This window comes from Teleopsis dalmanni, chromosome 1 (assembly GCF_002237135.1).
Source record: "Teleopsis dalmanni isolate 2A chromosome 1, ASM223713v2, whole genome shotgun sequence".
NCBI classification, from domain to species: domain Eukaryota; kingdom Metazoa; phylum Arthropoda; class Insecta; order Diptera; family Diopsidae; genus Teleopsis; species Teleopsis dalmanni.
Window position 1 is genome coordinate 183,397,295 of NC_051846.1, and position 23,751 is coordinate 183,421,045.

The window sequence follows — 23,751 nt, forward strand, 5'->3', positions numbered from 1 at the left end:
AAGGCACTGTCACTGGTTATTGTCACGAATGTCTTCTGTTTGTGATCAGTTAATTGTAGCCCAAAAGACCTGCAATAATAGCAGTACTTTCCTCGAATTAAAGTCATTTACCTTGTTAATATTATATTCTCACTGGATGTGGTTAAAAATATAATTAAATCCACGATAATAATCATAAAGAAACATAAATCTATGAGTATCTTAATTCAGTGGTTAGCAGTTCCATTAAAATAGTAAAATCCTGTGGATTTTAATTTTCGGGTCAAATAAAGCCCATAAAGCGAATTAGGAAGTCAACCATTGCGACTTTAAAAATTTCGGACGGAACCGGCTCAAAAACGTTCATTAACTTATTACCATCGTTCTTGGTATCGATAACTACAACCTGGTATTGACTAAAGCCTTATTCATAGTGTTTCTCAATATCCATGACCTCAATTTTGTTCTTTAAGTACTAGAGTTATCAAGAAGAAACTTTGACTTTTTAGTGTAGTTCAAGCGATTAAGGATCGAATCAGGAACCGAACCATTGCAGGTTTGAAAATTTTGAACTGAATCGGATCATAAACGATCTTGAAATCATCATCATCACTCGTAGCTGTTATAATTTGGTCTGAGTTACAGACTTTTTATGGCTCTAAATTCTTATTGTACCATATTATATGGAAAGGTCTTATTGCTTACGACATTTTTAACGACATTTATTTTGCAATTACAGTAAACTTTTATCTTACAAGTTTAGTGCACGTTAAACCCGAATATGAACCAGATCTATTTATGGCATTATAATTATTTTCTGTATTTATTGATCAGATCATGATTTTATTTTAGATAAATCTTGCACTACAAGTGGCCAATGCATATTTATATAATACCATATACTATATTTAGTGCTATATTATTCTATAAGCTGTCATTAAAAGACAATTAATTTATATCCTTTCACAGCAGTATTTCACCACACAATATAATAAATCTAATAAGCAGCATTATATTCGAATTTTGTATTACTTCTAATAAACTTTACTAAATACGAAATTATTTATCTATTATTTTATCTCAAATAGACTAATCAATTGGAATAACCAAACTACAAGTACATGCCAGACAATTAATGAATAGAATTCGTGAACTGCAGTTAAATGTCACCTAATTTACGTACTTGAATTAACATTTCGAGTGAGAATAAAACGTCATTGTCAATTCTTTTGTTACTGAGCAGTACAATGAATAAATTATGTAGTATCTGACATTATCTGTAGTAAAGTTCGCACGCAATTATCCATTCTATACACACAATCTCATCCTCTCATCCTCTCATCCTTACATCCTCACATCCTCACAGTCAAAAACACCAGCAAACCATACAGATATATAATAGTAATTTGCTTTTGTGTCAGTGGCTCATTTAATATGAAATGCAGACATTTGTGTATCTATTGTGTATGCATGATTGGCTCAAAATAAACAAAATCACAACGAAACACCCACAAAAACGCAGAGTTGTACTTAAAATCGTATGTGCATTAAATACACACATGTGCTTTACCACTGTAGTGGTCATTCCTCTTCGTACTTTCACGTACTTGTGCACTCCTAACCTCAAAAGTGTAGTTAAAGACAAATACGAAAGGAAAAGGTCCTTATGAAAGAGTAATTTGATACTTTTTTCGAGATACAATTCACTGCTAATATTAGTGCAAATTGGCAGGAAAGGAATCAAGTACAATAATAAAAAAAATATATCAAAAAAAAAGTATTTAATTATTTACTTAGTGGGCAATAATAAAAGGATTCCTTGCTGTTGTTACGTTTAATATTGTGACTGAATATATTATATTAGAAAGAATCTTCAAAGTACTTTAAGAATTTATAGAGAATTATATATGATATAAGCTTTTTTGTTTTTGAAAACTATAGCTTATTTTTTTTATATTAAAAAATAATAAAAATTAAATTTATTGTGAAATAATTTCGGTATTTAAGCTTAAACTGCTTTTGAAAATGTATTAATGTATTAATGTATATATATTCAGTCCAAAAAAAAAATAACTCAATTAAAAAGATAAATTATAATTGGTTAGACAAAAAAAAAAAATTTTTGTTATTAAATTTTTTACTATTAATCTATTCCCATTATTATTCCCAATATTAATCTCTCTACTATTATATTCCCATTCTATTCAAAATAGGTACTCATTCATGGACATATACTTACAACTATAATTGTATGGACTTCATTAAAAATATAAATAATTATTGTTTTAACAAAAAAAATTAATTTTTATTGTTAAATTTTTTTAGTATTAATCTATTCCCATTATTATTCCTACTTTTAATCTATCTACTATTATATTTCCATTCTATTCAAAATAGATACTTTTTTATGGACAAATACTTACAACTATAATAGTATGGACTTTATTAAAAATATAAATTATTATTGCTTAAACAAAAAAAAAATAATTTTTGTTGTTACATTTTTTACTATTAATCTTTTCCCATTATTATTTCCAATATTAATTTATCTACTATTACATACCCATTCTATTCAAAATAGATACTTTTTCATGCACATATATTTACAACTATAATAGTATAACTATTATATACTTCTTCTTTATTAAATTATATACCTTATGTGACTATATGTCATCTAACAATTATTTTCCTCTACATTTAGTCTTTTTTATAGCCAAAACAGAAAAAAAGAGGAGTAAATTTTAATGACAAATTGATAAGGCTTCTTCTTTCGTATCTTTAATCATATATATATTATCCTTGTCAGTTAGTACTCCAAAGACAAATATGTGAATACAAAGCAGCCTGTCTTACTGTCGTCTGTCTGCTACTACAAGCCTTCATGCTTACATATGACAATGACACAGAAAGGGTCAGTAGCTTGCTGTCCTTGCTTTCTTTATTACCTACTGGAATTTGAATCCTTGCAAGCGTACAATTATTTCAGCTTTTTTTTAATAAATTTTTTTTTCGTGTTTATATTTTTCCCTTGGAATATGAGAAATCAAATTAGCTCAATGAACATTTACGAAATCAAGTGATATACGTAAAGCTTTAGATTGCAAACAAATTTCACACATACTTGCACATTTATATGTTGGTAGATATGTGTATATATTATCCTTTTGTTATATATATATTTTAACTATAACTACACTCCTGCAATGAAGGAAGCCAATAATTTTCGCTATGCATATGGATTTGTTGATTTTGTGGGTTTCCTTTGAGTAATTTAAGTTGTCGTTAAGCAAAAAAAAAAAAAAAACAATGAAGAAAGTATTATTGTGCTTCATAACTTTTAGATTCTGATATATGTGAATTATGCTAAATTCTTATTATTTAAAATTAAAAGTTTTGATTAAATTTGTTTTTAAAGTCAGTTATGACGACAGTGAATATTTTACTTAATAGAAACTATTGCATTTAATAAAGAGGTTTCGAATAGTAGTGAATTGCAACAACAAAATTTTTTTTTTATTATTTTTAATTAATTGAATATTTAGCTGGTTTGAGTATTGCCAAATACCTATCATCAGTAGTCATTTGGTATTATTTCTTATTTTTAAATATTCGTAAATAATTTCTTGAGACTGCAAGTACTAAAGGTTGAACTCGTACGCGACCAAATTTGAAGCACAGTGTCAATAGTTCTACTATACATTGGTTCTACTAAATAGTATATGTAATAATATGTATATGTATAATATGTACAGAATTTATAAATTTATTTTCAAAAGTCACACAAAATAGTTCGGTTAACACGCCTTTGTATATATTTTATTTAAAATTGAAGAATATGTTATGTTGATAATTTTCAGAGACTTATAAGAATTTTTTTATTACTTCATCAATTTTTTTATTGCTACATCATCACATCATAATTGTATTCGAAACTGTTACCGAAAATATATTACGATATGCTTTTCTGCACCCATTACGGAAACTGTACCAAATTCTGAACTTAGAGGAACTACGTATTATAGGTTCTCCTTTAGTTTGTACTATATAATATATTCTTATCTGAAACTTATCACAAATCTTGTTCTATATTGCAAGGCAAAGAATATTTGGTTGGGTATCTTCAAGTTTGTAGTGACTTAAATCTTAAACTCAGATCGAGTACCTATTTCAGGTCTTCCTCTGATATGGAATTTATAGAGCGTATTTTATCTAAGACTTGTCACAAATCATAATATGTGATACCCTTTTTAAAAATAATTCTGAATTTAAACGAAGTACGTATTTCTGATCTTGCCCTGTATCCTTATTTAAGCCTGGCCACATATCGTGTATTGTCACATACCTCTTTTTATGTCCCATTTCAGTATGATATCCATGCATGTAGTAACACAAGTTCTGAACTTAGTTGTAGCATGTATTTCTTATCTTATTCTGATATGGGTTATATATTGTATACTTATCTGAGACAAATCACAAATCTTATGTTGTATCTTAAAGTGGACAATATATGGTACACGTTTTTGAGTCGTTTTTAAATTTTATATGTCGGGTATGTAATTATAAAAAGCTGTTTATATGTTTTTTACATAGAACACTGAGAACTTTTTTACTGATTTAACAGAATTATTAGTGAATTATAAACTTCTTTATAAAACTGTGCTATTTTCAACCAAAAAATGTCTTATATCTCCAGATGTGTGGCAATAAAACTGCGCTTATGCTCTACTTAGATTGAACTGAAAACTCTACCTACTATGCATTATCACCGACCAACCCAAACTAAATATAAAAATCGTTCAATTTAAGAAATAATTTAAAATATACTTTGAAGTGTACATATTTAAACTTAACAAGTTAGCGTGAGTGTGGATGCAATCTATCTAATTGCTAGCTTATGTTTAACAGATATTTTAAATGCTAACATTAAGTTAAACCCACAAAAATATAAATTGAATCTAACTTCTCTCCACTTGATTATTACCGCAGAACAAGCAACCATTAAATTCTTCCATTGATCATATACATTATAATCAAATTCATAATTTACAAAGCAATTTAATATATTTTTTTCTTTTGTATTTCATTTTTTAAATATCCTAAATCACGTGATAGGCACATAACCTATAATTATAGATATTTGCCAACACTTTGAAGAACAAGACAAGGCCTACGCACACGTCAAACTCGAGCAGTAGAAGAAGTAGAAGAAAAACCGATTTTTAAGAGTACAAATTAAATTAATGCGCCGGTTCCTGTAGAGCAGCAATTTTCGTGACTGTGAATTAAACACTTATTTCCACTTTTCATTTATATTATTTTTTTTCTCTGATATTTTTAAATTCTTTTCTTTTTTTTTTGGGGTATTATAGTAATAATTTTTAACTCTTTTGTAACGAACAAGCCACAATTTGTAACAACATTAGTAAAGATAATATTGAAAAAAAAATAAAAAAATTTAGAAAAAAAAACAAGAGATGATAGATGCTGTTTAGAGAAAACTGAAAAAAGAAAATAAAAAAAATTTCTTTAAAATATTTAAAAAAAAAAATATTTGAAAAAAATTTTTAAAGAATAATTTAAAGATTTAAATTTGATTAACAATTTTGTAGAAGCAGCAAGTTGTGGCATGCAACTAACTAAACGCGTTTAACTTTCTATTAAATACCATAAACAACCTGACTGGAAAGAATAGAAAGAAGTCTTGTAATAACAAATAAAGTAGCTGCTAGAGTAACTATAAAAATTGAATTCCTTTCACACTTTATCATTATAAATTGAAAGAAAATCACAGCAATTTTATAAAAAAAAATAACAACAATAAATCCAAAAAAAAAATAATAATAAATATCGTCTAAAATGTAGAGAAACTATAATTTTTTTATTTAATTTTTCTTAAAGCAAAAGGCGCAGAGTTACGGTTACAACCTTTTATGTGGGCTGCATAAATCCGCTACTGTTACTACCTCAGCACTACAATTTAAATAGTTACTGTAGAAGAAGAAGAAGCATTTATTATACTAATAATTTTTTTAATTTTTTTTTTTTTGTACAAAAAAAAAAGTTAGTTAATTACAGTTTAGTAGAGTTCAGTTCAGTTTAGTTTAGTTGCGAGTAAATTGAGTTACGAACAATTCAATGCTAGCTCAGATATTTTTTCTAACTTCTGTGTGCGTGTATGTGTGTGTATCTGTGTGTGTTGGTGCATTTATGCGTTCATATTTTCAACTTAAATCTTCATTTAATGCATAAGAAACTTAAAATCATCTAAATTATGCATTCCAGTGTAAAAAATTAGCAAAACTTTTTATATGCGCCACGCATTTAAAATAAATTTTTTCCCCTCTAATATTTCATTTCAAGAAAAAAGAAAAATAATTTTTTTTTTCTACTATATTTTCCTCAAGCCATAGCTGTTTTATTAGAAATAAAATGCAAATAGTACGAATACGATGAATACGAGTACGACGAGTACTGCAAATTCTAACTGCACTCTGGCGATAAATTTACATTTGAAATTATGGCAAATTGCGCTATAATCATTTACGCTGTCTTATTTATGCTTTGAACCGCACTTGAATTTGACCTAATTTCGCTGAGTTTTCTTTGAAATTTAACTTAATTTAAATTGCATTTTAAATAACTCATTTCACTTGAAACTTAAACGAATTAACAAAAAAATCCGAAAAACAACAACTGCAAAAATCAAAGAAACTATTAATCCGAAAAGATGGAGAAAAAAATATTATATATAAAATACAACACTTTTATAATTTAATTTTGTAAATGCACGTTTTATATTAACTGCTGCTGCAACATGAATTAAAGTATCTACAATAACAACCAACAAATTTAACTGCAATCTAAAGAGTAAGAGCAGCAGCAGCAGCAACACAGCAGCGATACAAATTTTGCTGCTAGCGTCTTACATGTTGCAACATATTTAATTCGCAGTTAACAAACTGTGAAATTGTTAATTTTCTGCATTTTTCCTTTTTTTTTCATTTATAATTTTCATTTATAATTTTCATTTTATATTAATTTATTTATTTTATTATTTTACTTCAAATTTTTGTTTTTCAATATTTTTTTTTTTTTTTATTGTAATTATAATACTATTTAAACTTACTCTTTAGCTAGCCTTCATCAATTATCGATAGTTACTCTTTAAATATTTTCATTTCATTTTAAATTTGTACTTATCGGCTGACTTAGCTTAATTAACGAACTGTGCCGTGCTATACCAATACTTTGGTAATTATTGCTACTTCTACTACTACTACTACTACTACTACTCGTTAATGCTGCCGTTATAGCTACTCGCTACTCGTTACTCGTTGTTCGTTATTGCTCAGTCAATAATTAATCCAGTTCAGTGTTGCATATCATCGCAGCAATTTAATTTCCCGTGTAAAAGAGGCGCTACTACTCTATAACTACTTGTACTATACAGCATAGATACCAGATACGAGCTACCAGGGCATAGAGCACAGTTAGCGGGCTGGGCATATACACATAATTACTTTACCTTTTTCTGGAGCAAGAACACGCTGCTCGTGTTGCTGAAATTAAAATTTAATATAATTATTAGGATGATGTTTCAAATATGATTTTATGAAAATGAAATATTTTTCTAACATCTCTAATTACATTTCATGCTTGATTTGCTATTTTCCAAATAAAATCTGTTCATTCGTACAGTAAATGTATTTTAATGTTTTAATTTGTTTAAAATTTAAACAATTTAATTTTCTTATTATTACTTAGAGAATTAACTAAAACAATTTTAGCGGCACTTAAAATTGCTTTAAAGTAATGTAAAATATATAATTAACAATAAATAACATAGACAGACAGACCATAAAAAGATTTAAAAAGTTTTTCTTCACTCTTCAACTTTTTCAACTTCTATAACTGCTTTAAAGAAAATACTAATAGTAGTTACAAGAAAACTAAGATAGACTAATCCATAACAAAGTCGTTTATGTTTTCATAGCAGGAAGTAATAAGTATTTGAGTGCTAATGGCTAAGGTCAAAATTTGTGTTATAAGCAATTTAATGTGGATCTTCTACCATAAAAAAATGAAAAAAATGTAGACTTGAACTTAAATATAACAGTTGGTGTAGCACTAACAGATCCTTAGACGAGAATGCTTTGAAAGCTCCTATCGACTATCACAACATACAATAACTTCATACACAACAAAAAGTACAATGTTAGAAGACAACTAACTTTAAATTAACTACGTAGCTATTAGCTCAGTTGCTACTAAGATATTTTTATGCTAAACGTTTTAATAATATGAGGTAAGACTCAACGCTTTGTAGGTTTCTGTATGAAATATGGCCACGTTCAAATAAAAGTAAATCCCATACTCTTATTGAGATGACTCGTACAGATATCAGTCTTGTAGTAGATTTACTCACTGCTCATTGCAGTTTAGGAAACCATGTTAGTAAGTTGAATCTCACACTCAATTATATCTGTCGCAGTTGCAGAAAGGACGATGAAAGTGCTTCTCAACTGCTTAGGTCTTGCCCAGAACAAAGGTTCTCTAAGAACTTCTTTTTTTGAGAATCTTGCTCAACTGCAAAACTTCACATTAAATAGCATTTTAAACTTTGTCAAATGTTCAAGCTGATTTTAAACCTCTGAGGTTGTCCCTATACTATAACACATTGGGCAATAGACCTAAGTGGATCACTTTGGATCGCCAGTACAACCAAAACTTATGGGACTCGGTTACTCAACAACCAGTATACTATCATCTCACATAGTTAATTGAATTTAAATTAACTGTATGACTGCAGTAAATTCGGGTTTCTTACTATACCATCATACAAGTTTTTGGTTTAAGAATAATTAGATATTAAAATGTTAAGCTTAAAAGAATCAAGTAATTACTATTACTATGTAGGTAATAACATAGACAAGATTGCGCCTAGAGTGAGATATACTAAAAAACATCTTTTTTTTCTGCGTGCCTGTACTCAAAAATTGATATATTTGATGTGAATATGCGATAATACTTTATATATATTTCTTTCTAAAAAGTTCTGATTTTGACACCAATTTATTGGTTGTGAACACTATTATAACCCTTTTGACAAGGCACAGAAATTTCTTTTTTTCTCTAATTTTCAAATTTTAAATTTATATTGAAAACAACATTATTTTCACACTTGACGAAACACTGACTGTCTGCATAACATAACATCGATGAAAAAGCATTTTTTCGAATTCAGTTCAATTTCTCATTATTACTGTCGCTTTGGGACTATGCTAAACCCAATTACCCCTAACTTCTGAAATGTACGAGGCAGTACCGGGTTGACGATTGTATAAAGGATTGTGTCATCGGAAGCTATACTAAAAAATATTTTTTTTTGAACAATGTTCTTGCATTTAACTAAGTTTTTTTATTATAGATTGTAGGCATTTAAATTGATATTGATAGATATTGTTAAAGAGGGGATAATTATTTAATTGTCTTTCCCATCTCCGCTTAAGGACGTTAGTGTTATGGAGTATTTGTATTTGAAAATCTTTAAGCAGAGTTTTTCAAAATGTAGGAAAATATTTATGTGTCAACTCACAGTCCTCTTTCTATGTAAAGTCCATGTTCTCAAGTCTTGCATATGTTACTGGTACGGAGTAACTGTGTTTAAAAATCATTAACCAAAATTTTTTAGTCTGTAACGAAGTGTTTATTTGGCAGTTAACAATCTTCTTTCTATGAGAATCTACTGGCAATCTACTAGTTAGGTTACATCAATACATATTTTAGAAATTTTCTGATATAATTTTTTTTTCTAGATTACTCCAAATTATTTCAAGGAGTGTTGTTTAAATCATATTATAATTTTGGATATGATTAGGTTTTTATGCATGCACATATATTAGATCTATGTATATATATACTTTTAATGTGAAAGTTCTTTCGATAGAAATAATAGAAAATTAAAACAATTTTCAAATTTTGCTTTAATTGAAAAACTTTTGACTGAATAAACTTTTTTCTTTTATTTATTCAAACACAAATAAACAAATAAGTACACAATAAAAACAAACTTCACCAATCTGAACAAATTTGTTGCAGATACATCTGTTGCAGGAGCAAAAAGCAACAATAACTACAATAGCCCAAATGAGTAAACAAACAAACAATCAAACAAACAAACATATAAACAACAGCTACAACAACAATAATTAACTCTAAATAAAATATGGCCAAGTGAATTCCGGCTGCCCGGCAAGGCAAAATCAGAAAATCAGTGAACTAAATTTCACAATATTGAAAGAGAAACTTTTATCAGAAAAAAAAAAGCTCAAAAATTTACTTTTGAGGGTTGAAAATAATTTTAAATTTAAAGAAAATATAAATTTATAAATAACGTTAAGTGCTATGGTCTTGGCTAATATTTATTTACTGTAATGTATATAATTATTTATAAATGATGTATCTACACATTTAATTATATGTATACATATATCAATAATATTGACTGCTTTGAGAAAATAACGAATGTCCATAAAAATTATTTACAAAAGTAATTAAGTCCTTAAGTGAAAATGACTTCAGGTTCAAATAAAAAAAAAAAATCTATAAAATTGAACAGATAAATAATGAAGTGAAAAGTTTAGCTTAGCATTTATACTTTTTGTGGTTTCTCCTTTTCTCCTTTTTTTTATTTTTAATAAGCATATTTTTATTTAATAACTACTTATTCGTTTCCGAAGATATCGTTACATCCAGAAACTTCTTTTTATTTGGCACTACAGTCTAGTGTGAACCTTGGCCTCGCTCATTATCTGCCTCCATCTATTCCTATTTCAACTACTCTCTTCCAGTTCAGTACTCCAATTGTTCTTGGATCACTATACACGTTTTCATCCTATTTTGTTCTTGGCCTACCTCTGTGCCTGGTTGTCATCGGTTTCACATTGTATATGCTGCTTGTCCAGGAATTTAACAAAGTGAAACCTTGTGATACAAAATGCTGATTTGTGAGATACGATGTTTAATTACAATCCTTAATTTAAGCGTTCTGATTGCAATAGTTTTTATTACTGCTTGATTATTTGCACAGACATGCAAAGGTCATATGCGAAAATCGAATGTTACTAAATCGATACTAATTAATACTAATACGCTTTATACTAATTAAAATACTTAATACTAATCTGACTGCTTTCTCTTATATTACTTAAAATAGGTAAAGTACTGTGATCTAACTAGTCGCAGTTCCTAAGCAAATATAAGACACTCCATCCTTTGATTATATGCCAATATGTTGCCTATTGAGGATATTGTTCTAATATCACATTAATTTACCAACTGTCACCTTTATGTTCTCTCTTTGGTCTAGTCAGTCACAAAGAATCTGACTTCAGTTCTCATATGTTTCTAAGCATAGACGTCATTCTGCCATATAAATCAGTTTCAGCTTGTTAAGATGATGAAATAACGGGAAAGAAACCATACTTGACAGTCCAAACAAAGTGCATGGACAGCCTAAAATTATAGCTAAGCAAAAGAACTACTATTAAGTTTGTCCACAAAATATTAAGAGCATAAAGAGATGACGTATATGCTTGATTCCGTTCCCATTCATTGTCCACAAAAAAATTAAATGAAAATTAAATAGTATTTTTTTTTTGGTAATTATTAAAATATTTTTTAACATTTTTAAATTTACAGATAATTTTAATTAATTACACTTTACCCAATGAAACCTTTTTTAAAGGTCTTCAGAAATGCAAAATAAATTTAATCAAATTTAAAATGCATAAATAATAATAAATTTTTTATTTGTTTGATTTCAGAGGTACGCCGTCGTTCATACAAATCATTTCACGCACCCTTGGGAAAATCGAATGCAGACGCTTATCTAAATTTATGCGGAAAGATACTGAAAGGAGTAAAGGTAAATACAACCAGAAAAGTTATGATAATTTTTTTTATACATCAATTCACTTTGTTTTCACAAGTTTGGCAAGGAGTTTTCTTCTCCATTTTTCCTATACTTTTTTTTTATTTTTCACTTGAAGGTTTTCTTTCAGATTTTTTTGTGTGTCGAATTCTAATTTCATGCTTATTTTTCTGACAGGTGAGTGTACGGTACACAGTCAATAGCACGAGTATCATAGCTGCTATTGGCACAATTTCCCAAAATTTTCATTGCTTGTTTTGTGTGCTTCCCTTAAGTAAACAAAATTTTACGTTTCGATTCCATTCAGATTTTCGTGATGGTTTTTCCTTTTCCGAATTTCGCCCATTCACAATTTTTGTGGCATATCGCGTATAAATCTACCATTTTTTTCTTCCATTTTTTCTTGACTTTCTAGTCAACTGATTTACGATTCTGTTTATTTGCGCGATATTTGTCACAGACAAATATTTGCGAAATTGTGGTTGAGATATACGAGTATCTCAGACAATATTGAAAGAATTTAGTCCACAAAAAAAAAAAAACGCAAACCGAAACAAAAATTTGAAAACGAGATTGAGAAAATCAAAAAATCTATTTTATTTTGAAATTCACATTTGAAATTTTAAATATTTGTTCAATATTTGTTTGCAGATTTGCATGTGTCACTATACAAATATTTTTGCTCATTTGAATTTATGATTTTCCACGTATTTTTACAAAATTTTCCTAACAGTTTTCCTTTTTCTCGCAAATGTTTTTGCAACGACAATCGCTGCTGCAGCGCTGCAAATATTTTAATAAAAAGGATGCACGGATTTTTATCTGCAGATACTTTCAGCAAAAACGATTCAGTGCATTTGCAGCATTTACGTTAAGATTTACTAGGATAACTACCAACATTGCCAACTATAAACAATTCTTATCGAATTGTCTTATATGTTTTATCTAAAGATTTAAAAAAAAAATTTTTTATAGTAGTTCTCAGCAAAGTTAATTTCTTCCCCATTATGGTAAAATAAAATAACATAAATAAATTTAATTCATTAACCATAATTATTTATTAATCAATTTAAATAATGAAATATTAAAAAAAAATTTTGTAAGTTTTGATTTGGTGTCGTGTTTAAATTAGAATTTAATTTACATTTAAAATTATCGATTTTATTTAGTTTAATTAAATTTTAAAATTAATTTAATTGAAATTAGAACTTAAATTCATCATCTGTTGGAAGTGATTTATACTTTATTTTCGATTATAACATACCCTCTAATTAAAAACTAAAAAGAACTATTGAACAACCTTCTATTGAAGTCAACCAAATTTTAGACTATTAAAAAATCTAACATCTCTTATGAGTTGAGTTTTACCTTTAGCTTTTATCTTTTACCCTTTAGAGTCTTCAAACCCAGACCATAAATTATGTGTTTTCCGTTTAACCCTAACCTCTGATGTTTATAATATCTGAGCTATCATTTTTCCATTCGCATACATACCCTTCAGGACTCACTGTCATTTACAGCTATATATTTTATATGATATTTTAGGATATAGCGACCATTACTGAGTAAAGTTATAGATTTTTATATCTTTTCTGCTAGAGCTTAAAATCATTCCTTTATTGTTGATTCTATATTTGCCGAGATTTCTCTTAATCGGTTGCTTTGTGTAACCGTTAAAATTTTTGAGCTTTCCAGTAGTCAGAATGTTTTCCGCTCATTCAACAGCTGATGTGTTCTTGTAACTTATCAGCCCCACAGCCCATGGGGCCTATGAACAGAATTCTAAGACAATTTTAGTTATACAGTCAGACTTTTTGTTACAGACAAATCTATATCAAATTTGATTTTAATTTAAATAGTTATAAACTGCAACGACTATTTTACTTAATATATACTATTGTATTTAATAAGAGGTTAGAACAAAACTTAATTGCAACATCATAATTATTATAATTTTTTAATTAATTGAATTTTTTGCTGGCTATAAGCTGATTCGAGTAGAAGTACTCATCAATAGTGGTTTTGGAGTTATTTTGTCTATAAAATATTAAATTCTATTATTGTCTATTATTCTGTATAATTTTTTTAGATTGTAAATACCATTGAAGGTGTAATATTCTTTTCCTATGGTCCACTATTCGATTTAGAGGAGATTTTGTTTTGTGGACGTCTACAGTAGTTACTGTGGTACGCTAACACGCCTAGGTATTAGTTAGAATTCTATTTTTAAAATGCTCAAGATTTACGGGAGTTTCTGTTTTGACTACATAATATTGTGTATCGAAAGTAGTTCCAGTGGCATGGTGTCAAGTACAGGTATTGTATAGAATCACCGTAGTAATGTTATCACACAGTTTTCACTAATTTATCATGCTCATTATTAGAACTTAATTTTTTAAAAACTATTTATATCTATACAATAAGATAGCATTCTAACCCTCGCACCTACTGTTGGTTTATGGAATGACGTTATATATAAGATCTAATGTTAGAACTTAATTCCTAAAAAACTATTTATATCTATAGAATAAAAGAGCATTCTCGCCATAAGACACAACGTCTTCTATCTGTGTAGAGTATAATCCTGTATATAAAATCTGATGTTTGCTGTACTCCGTTACAAATCGGAATCACTCAAATCTATGTTATTTGTCTAGCTAACTATTTTTTAATAGCATTTTTTATCGGTACCTTTCTAAAAAATTTGATTCGGATTTTCTGTCTTTAACGAAAAAAAATATTTTCTCTCATTGATTTTATGTACAGTATATACATATATATATAAATACATGTACATATATATATTTTTATTTTTATTTTTACATTGTTAATTACACTTAAGTGGAAATGGCGAGTTCTACTTGTTTTATGACTGAGTATATATTGCCTTCTATTAAATTTACGATTGCCTCATTAATGTTATTGCAAATAATTAAATTTATAGTTTTAAATTTTAACTACACAATTTTTATTATTGAATTATTAAACTTTATGTTCATTTGCATGAAGCAACTCATACTTTTCCCATAAGCACTTTAGTAAATAATTTCGAAATACTTTTTATTTTATATACAATTTAGAGCTTTAGAACCATTGAAGCGCCTATTGCACACCGAATTTCTTCAATAAAATTAATAGGAAAATTTAAATTCTGAGAAATCAGAGATGTTGGCAATATAACAAGAACAACAACTATAACAACAACACAAGTGCATATAAGACACCAATGCAATTTTTAATTGCTGTTATTTTATGAATGCAATTTTATTAAGCAATACTTAAAGTTGTTGCTGCTATTATATGATATATATATATATATGTGCTGTTGCTATTGCCTAGTGCTGTTGCTGTTGGTGCTGCTGTTGCTGATGTTTAAATTTTACTTTTCCGCTTGAATGCATTAAATCACATGCTGCTTCTCTTATGTAATGAACTTGTTTGCAACATTTCAGTATGTGTATATATAGTAAAGAATTAAATACGCAAACTTATACGAATAGAGTTCCAGCAAATTCTACTTAATATTCAGCTGCAACTGCAACTGCAACTACAACTGCAATAACAAATACGAGTACGTACAATAGCAATATTTCTACAGCTCAGCACCAAATAGCCTTTGGCGTTACACACTTGGTAGAAAAAATTTTAATTGTTGATTTTCAATTAAAAATTTTTAAATCTTTAGAAAAACAATTTAACAAATAAAATGTTAAGCTGAGAAAATAGCAGCAACAACACCAACAACACCAGCAGCAGCAACAGCAACGTCATAAAAATGTACAATACAGGAAGAAAAAAAGCTAATGAAATAAATCAAAAGAAATTAGAGGACAAATGCAGCATAAATGCAGAATAATGCATTAGAAATTGCATGTTTTGTAGCATGCAACTCTTCAGGCAATCTTAATTATGAACGTGATAATGAAGTTACCAACTGCGTTGAACAACATGCAACATTCACGTACGTACCTTAAATCGTACATGTCGTTGACGTTAATACGTCTGTCCAAGGTTTCAGACGTTTCACTACCGCCCGATTTCAGTAAGCCAGTAAGTCTATAAGTTGAGTTCGTTAGGAACTCACTCGTACTTAGCCAATGTGGCAGGTTTTAATTGCACGCATTCCCAAGTTCCCCATCTTGCTTGGTTCCAGACTTTGTGCCAATGCACCGCCGCGTTTGCTGCTGCTTCAGCATTCGTGCATAAACGAAAAGTGTAATTAACACTTTTGCAGCTGCGCCTGTTGTGCTGTGCTGCTGCTGTTGCTGTTGTTGCTGCTGCTGTTGTTGTTGTTGCTGCTGCTGTTGCTTAAATGCTTTTGCTGTAATTGTCATTACAGTAAATACTGTTTTTGCCTGAGAGCTGCTGTTTCTTGGCATTGCCAATGCATTAAATGCTGCTAAAGCATTTGCTTCATTATTAATTTTTTTTGCTACTACATTTTTTGTTGTTGTTTTTGATATTAAATTGTATAATTTTAAGCTTACTTGACAGTTTCTTTCAAGTGCAGTAGATAAAAAGCTGTTGATATGGCCACTTAGTTGGTATATAATGGCACGTTTCTTTATGAATGCGTAATGCATTTACTGCTTAGATTAAGTTGGTGATTTCTAATCACGCCTTTCGAGCTTAAAATGTGTACATCTGAGAGCATAATTTTATAATCGTTATAATTGATATTACACGTTAAATGAAAAAATAATATTAGATAGGTGTATAATAACAATTTCCATCTTAATTGTTCTGCTTAATACTTTTCCTCAAAACAGTTAAAAATGATACTTTGTAAAATTTTATTAACTAATTAAGTGATTAAGGAATGGTAATTAAATGTAATTAAAGAAGAATGCCAAAGACCGATATTACTTCTACGTTGAAAAACTGCGCAATCCATACAACAAAAAATATTTTCTCTGTGATTTGCCACCTTCGGCTAACAAAAGAAATGGGTTTCTACGTAAATATTTTAATCAAAATTATTCCATAATCTCACAAACAGTTAATATTCTCTGAATCTAAATATTTCCAAAGTAAAGCATGCTTTTGTAAGAGAGGACTAAATTCTATTAGGCACCAATCGCTCTGTTTAGAGTATAGCAGGTAGGGAGTGAGTTTTATTTGCTGCACCCAAACGAGTGTGTAAGTCCGGTGCCTCGCGGTTAAAAGATCACACCTTCGGTAATTTTGAGCAAAACAGGTTGACTCCTTAAAGAGAGTATCGTGGAGGATAAAAAAAATAAAATGAAAAGATAAAGAAAAGATAGAAAGATAAAAAAAAATAAAAACAATATTAAAAAAAGACGAAAAAGTTAAAAGAAACGAAAAGTTAAGGCATGACATTTGGCGATCCAAATTAAAACTTCAGTCCGTATTCATTTAGTTTCATTCGATATACTATAGAATTGCATTTTCCAAACGGACGCTGTGGCAAGAGAAACGAAAGGTTAATGCATGACATTTGGCGATCCAAATTAAAACTTCACTCCGTATTCATTTACTTTCATTCGATATACTATAGAATTGCATTTTCCAAACAGACGCTGTGGCTTACAGAACAGCGAATACTATATGCAGACCTATAGCTTCAATGGATGCCGACGAAGCTCTTTGGAATTAGAGTAAAGCGTTTATCGACGCATTGGACCGATACGTGTGTTGAGAGCAATGTCCAAGATATAAAAATTTTATAGCAGGTTATCACGTTAAACAACTCTGAACTCTGTTTATATATCAAATGAGTTTATTAACTGGGTAACCCACGGAAAAACTCGGTACCTATTTAAGTAGTGTAGAGACTTCTCTTTACAAGTGCATTAGTTGTTTAATTATCAGCGGATTTCTAAATTTCAATAAATGAAATATACTGATAAGTGTTATTTTTTCCGTACTATTCAATTAAACTATAACATTTTATCAACTATAAAGCGGTATTGTACATTGTATATTAAAACATAAATTAAGTAGTATCTATATAATAGTGCTGTAATTTTTGGAATGCATTATATAGTATTATGGCATTATATAGTATAGCTTTTAGAGAGGTTTAATGCAACTCTGCCTGAATCAAGTATTAGTTCATGGGTATACTCTAATTTTTTTGAATTTTTTTGCTAAGAAAAACACATATTTATCTAGGAAATAATAAATTTTATTTTAATCAAAATATTTTTCATCTATAATTGACTATAAATGTTTAGTATGAAAGTAGCGCTTTCTCTTTGAAACACTTAAACTTTGTGTTTAACTAAGCTTTCTTATGAAGCTTAGTTAAAAACATAATATGTATATATATATATCTACATATATATATATATAGATATAATATTTCAGTTAAGATATTTTTAACAAATCATTCCAGTTCATGTCAACGTTCTTTTTTCTTTTTAACTTTTTGTTACTCGAAGAAAAAACTTGTCTAATTAATATTGAGATACAATCTCATACCAACCTTTCAGATATATTTCAATATATAGCAAATATGCTTTATAATCTATTCTATAAATTTCTCTACTGCTACGTTCCATCTTTAAATTTCATGAGAACTTCATTGAAATATAAAACCAAAATAAATATGTGCCTCGTACATCACTCCAGAACGTGATTCTACAATTTTTCTAAGTCAATCTATGTAGGCTTCTTAATGAAAAATTCCATTTGTGTGGCATTCAAAGTGTAAACTAATATCTTTTATCTGTGGCAAATCATGCCACAAATTAACTTGAGGTGATGAGATAAAGTTGTGTGTCACGCTTTTATAAAACCGCAAAGTTTTTGTTTACTGCAATTACATTTATGGTGCAAAGCAGCATTTTTTGTTCCATTTGCACTACATTTGAGGCAGTTGCAAGCATTAAGCAATGATAACCACATTCAGCACAAACACTGCACCACCAACGTATGCATTTGTGTCTTTGCCTACCAACTTGCACCTAAGAAAAAATATGAGAACGACATATTTTATAAATGCCAATTTTGCGAGCAACGATATACATGCTGTTGAGATGTAATTTCAGCCTGTTGGCAACTGGAAGCTCACATTACATTGCCGCTCAAAGCAGTTAAAGCAGCAGTGGCAGGCTACAAAAAAAATGTAAAATTGTTGCATGAATGTTGCTTTAAATATTTTAAAAAAAATTTTTTTTTTCGCACTGCTGCTAATGTTGCAATGTGGCTCTATAGCCATAGATTCACCTTCATCATCATCATTATCAACTCTAACATTATGAGTAACTATGTTATAGACGGCATAGATAGCACAGACAGCATAGGCAACATCCTGACTGTTGCAGCTTTAACAGGTTGCATGTCACTTGCTCGTGCTGACAATGCAGCATCTGCAATGGTTGCAACTGAAGTGATATAAATGGCATGCATGAATGCATTGAGGCATGCATATAAGTTGAAGTGTTGAATTAAGTTAATGATAAATGCGACAGTTTGTATATCATAAGTATATGTTCACTGTATATAAATATGATATTTTATTATTTTATATCCATTAATTTTTTTTTTTTAATTTCGCCCGTACCATCTGCCGTGTAAGGAAATGCTTCAGGTTATAGGTCCTTGTAAAGGACTTGACCTCAATTTTTAAGCCTACTAAGTTACAAATTTCAATTTGATATAAGTATTTATATATTTTTAAGCATGTTAGGGTGTATTTGCTAATTAAATCTATTTTCGCTAATTAAATTTTTTTGTTTTACAAATAAATGAGAAAGCAGCATTTTTTATTTTATTTTTATTTTTTATTTTCATAAAATTTGTCGTCAATTTTTAAAGTTTATTCTTGTAATATTTTGTAATTTTTTATAATTTTCTAATTTTTTATAATTTTTATAATTAAATTTTTATAATTTTCCAATTTTTTAAATTTTTCAAATTGTTATAATTTTTCAATTTTTTATAATTTTTCAAATTTTTATAATTTTTCTAATGTTTATAAAAACTTAATTTTTATATAAACTTAAATTTTTATAAATTTTTAAATATTATAATTTTTTTAAAATTTTATAAAAACTTAAATTTAATAAAAATTTAAATTTTTATAATTTTTTGAATTTTTAATAATTTTCAAAATTATCGCAATTTTTATAAATTTTGAAATTTTTATAAATTTTGAAATTTTTATAATTTTTCAAATATTTATAAATTTTATAATTTTTCAAATTTTTATAATTTTTTAAATTTTTATAATTTTTCAAATGTTTATAATTTTTCAAAATTTTAAAAAATTTAAATTTTTATTAAAATCCTGATTTTTAAAATTTTTTTTTAAATATTCCATTTTTCCAAGTTTATAATTTTTGTTATTTTTTGAATTTATAAAATCTTCCTTAATTACAATAATTTCAGTATTTTACTTCCTTTAGCCTTTAATGGTAATTTTTGATCATTTAAATATTTACGCTTCTTCATAAGCTCTATATTCTTTACTTGCAACTGTTGTAAAATACTATCCGGCTGATTACCTAACAAATACATACGTTCCATTTCGATATCATTTTCAAACTTTTGCTGCAAGTCACTGCAATCTTTCTCAATTTTTTTCTTCAATAGTAACTCTCCTTCACGATGGTGTCTATTTTCCTTTAATTGTTGATTAATATCAATACGATACTGTCGTCTTCTCTCTTCCTGAAGTTGGTGAGCAATCTTTTCGTTTTCTGCCATAATGTCGACCATGGTAATTTGTTTCTCCGTTGCAATTTTCTTATGCTCTTGAGCTTTGATTTTTTTATTCGTTTCTTTAAGTTTTTGAAACCTTTGCATTTCCAACTTTGTTTTGTGACGCATTTCCATTTCTTCCTCTAAACGTTTTTTGTAACGTTTATCTTCATTAGCTTTACGTTCTTCTACTAGCAAATCCTGCAATAGATTTTGTCGTTGTTCTTTTTCTACGTAAGCTAATCGTAATTGTTCGCCAATGGCATTACTTAATACATCTCTTTTCTGTCTTAAAGCTTTTTTCTCTGCTCTAAGTTTTTCAACATACTGTTCACGTACACCAAGGATATCCAACAAAGGCGCGTGATTTTCTCTTTCGTTTTTCTGCTTTTTCACTATATTCCTTATATTCTTAAATCTCAGTATACGATCATAGTCTTCTTTTTGTTGTATCTTCTCTTCCATTTGTTCGTATCTATCTTGTTCTTGTAGATGTCGCATCATAGTTCTCATGTGCTCACGTTCCTTTAACTTCAACTGGTATTCTTCGTTTCTAAAGTTTTGCTTCTCCTCAATCTGCTTCAATAAACTTTGACGTAAATCGAATTTTTTCTTCAACATGTCGTCTCTTTCTGCTTTCTCGAGTTCCGCTACTTTGTTCATATATTCAATATTTTCCACTACCTGATTTCTCTTTGCAACATAAGCCGGTATCTTCTTACTATCTACATTTTCTCTATATTTGATTTGAGAGTGTAAAATTTTGGCATTTTTAATTTGTCGTAGTAGTAAACGCAATTCAGTATTATTTTGTCTTAACTTTTGACGATTTTTCTCTCTTGAAAGTGCTTCTTTCTTTTGCGATCCGAGCTTTACTGTAATATTATGCAAATTATCCTGTAGTTTTACGAATGGATTTTCAGCTGTCGATTGTAACTCTTTTTCATGAAACTGTTTAACTTGATGTTCTTCGGAAGCTATAGATTCCAAAAAAATTCGTGTGGGTCTATCAGATACTTTTTTTACATTCGAAGGAATTAAGTATTGCTGTAGTTGATGAGTCGGCGAATCCTGAAAAAAGGCTGCAGTAATCTTACTGTGCCGGTGATTTTCAATCTCAGGCAAATTTTCCATTATAATAAAATTTATGCTAATAAGTTTTTTGTAGGAATTTTATTTTAAGCCGAAAAATTAAATTTCGCTACCAAAAAGGTTAAAATAATCGCAAAATATCAATTCCTCAAGATTCAAATAATTTTAATGAGTTAAAAATTTCTTTTTGAATAATAATTTAATATGAAAAATATGGCAACTATGGTTTTGAACTAAAATAAAATATTATATATAATGATTTTTTATTGATTAAAAGAAGTTAGTGTCTAAAGCACATTCATTCTATAATATCTGTGAACACTTGAGTGATCTACTGTAACTAGTGCACCATAATTTGAAGCTTAGCATATCTGCCTGGTAGTATATATATTAAATATATATATATATTTGTTTTAAGAGAATGCGATAATGAATGCTGGAGACCACCAGGTGTGATTTTCTTTTTAGATGAAAAGTGGTTTTGAACTTTGACGAACCACCTTGTTCGTCTAACTTGTAAGTCACCAGTTTTTAGGTAACGATACGTTGCCCTTCCAGATTTTCGAAAGTCCATTATAAGTACAGATTTTCAGATTTGCGGAAAGGAAAGACACTTAAAGTAAATATTGAATTAAAGATATATTTGAATTTTGTTATTACTGACAACGGAAGATTTTTTCAACACATGTTAGTGATACCAACTAGTCAAGAGGATATTATTTTTTCTAAATTACTAATTAAAGTGTAGATTTTTCCCTCGTTTGTTGAAGGTAAGGTTCCTACTGACGTAAGTTATAGAAAGAATATCATCCACCATTCTATTAGTTTTCAGTTTTCCCTACTCCGTGCTATGTACCTAAGCTTGTTAAAGGATTTGTATATTGCGGTGAATACTGTTCGCCTCCATATTGTCTTCTTCTTCTTAACACAATCTTAACCCAAGACTGAGGAAAGTATGCTGTGCGTATCCTTTTTAAGGGTATGACCGAGTCAGCTATATTTTTTCTTTTCGATATCATTTAGTATACCAATTTGCTCGGTAGTCTCTAAGATTCTGACATTAGTGATGGTATGTGGCTAGAAAATATGTAAAATGCGCCGTAAAGATGGATTTGAAAATGTTTGCAATTAAGGTGCTTTTATATTTAATTAAAAATAAGTTTCTTAAGTTCTAACTTGTTTAAATATAATTGTTTTATATAATTTTCTAGTTGTATTTAAGTAAAAATAAGTGTCTGAAGTCTTAACTGGTTTAAATAACATTTTTTTATATATTTTTTTAGTTATTATATTTGTTAATCTTGGATAAATAAATCCAATCTCTCAGAATTTAAATAAATAAATATTTTATCTTCATTTAAAAGCAAAATTAAAATCAATTAAGTACATTACTTATTAATACGAGAAAAATATCCAATCAACGTTAACTTTTTCGCAACTCAATTTAAAGTGACATCAATTCAATATAAAGAAACAAATTTAATCTTTATCGGCTATCGAGAAAATTTGCAATCTTAAGCTATTTAAGCAATCCACTCCATATCTACACATACCGCTTACAATGTCATCGGTCTTCCTAACGAGGTTGACAACACAGACAGCTCGACAGGTGCAACATTTTTTCAGCATCAATCTTTCTGGCGGAAAGGTGCATTTCTTGCATACTAAAGCGCTATACTCTGTAAAAGCAAGTGCTTTGTAATAATATACTCAGCTAAACAAACACTTTCATTGATCGTCACAAATTGGCGACTCGCAGAAAAGCCTAACTAATCGTTATTTTATTTATAGCGAGCACAAGATAAACTAATCAATAATGCTATTTACATAGCAACGAGTTACGGCATATTTTTGTTTTACTTTACTTTATTCTATTATTAAAGTGCTGCAACTAATTTGCTGTCATCATCATTATAAACAATAATCATCATTATCTTAATTATTGACATAATTAAAAAAATTGCAGCAGCACTATTAGTCGCATCTGCATTACTTCGAGTTGCTGCTTGCGCTATAAATACAAAAAATACAAAAAAAAAATTTAAAAAAAATGTTGTTCGTACGGTTATTTAAAAACG

The 23,751-nt window shown here is 28.6% G+C and overlaps 3 protein-coding genes across 3 annotated transcripts in view; 2 read left to right on the forward strand and 1 right to left on the reverse strand.

Moving 5' to 3' along the window:
- LOC119666871 (putative ATP-dependent RNA helicase SoYb) overlaps window positions 1–14,093 on the forward strand; it is a 24,053-nt gene extending 9,960 nt beyond the window's left edge. Inside the window, exons 4-5 of the mRNA XM_038076150.1 lie at window positions 11,808–11,908; window positions 14,004–14,093. Of these exons, the coding sequence (XP_037932078.1) occupies window positions 11,808–11,908; window positions 14,004–14,093 (191 nt within the window). The remainder of the gene's footprint in view (window positions 1–11,807; window positions 11,909–14,003) is intronic.
- The window catches only part of LOC119670629, a 43,321-nt gene continuing 31,376 nt past the window's right edge, over window positions 11,807–23,751 (forward strand). Inside the window, exon 1 of the mRNA XM_038080961.1 lies at window positions 11,807–11,908. The gene's annotated coding sequence lies outside the window, so the exon portion shown is untranslated. The remainder of the gene's footprint in view (window positions 11,909–23,751) is intronic.
- On the reverse strand, window positions 20,218–21,834 carry LOC119670630 (golgin subfamily A member 6-like protein 22). Its single transcript, XM_038080962.1, has one exon. It carries the CDS (start codon window positions 21,713–21,715, stop codon window positions 20,255–20,257), a length of 1,461 nt encoding a protein of 486 aa, XP_037936890.1. The 5' UTR covers window positions 21,716–21,834; the 3' UTR covers window positions 20,218–20,254.

What these genes read in the sequence shown, in the direction of transcription:
- LOC119670630 (XM_038080962.1), bottom strand. Translation starts at nt 21,715, where the DNA reads ATGGAAAATTTGCCTGAGATTGAAAATCACCGGCACAGTAAGATTACT.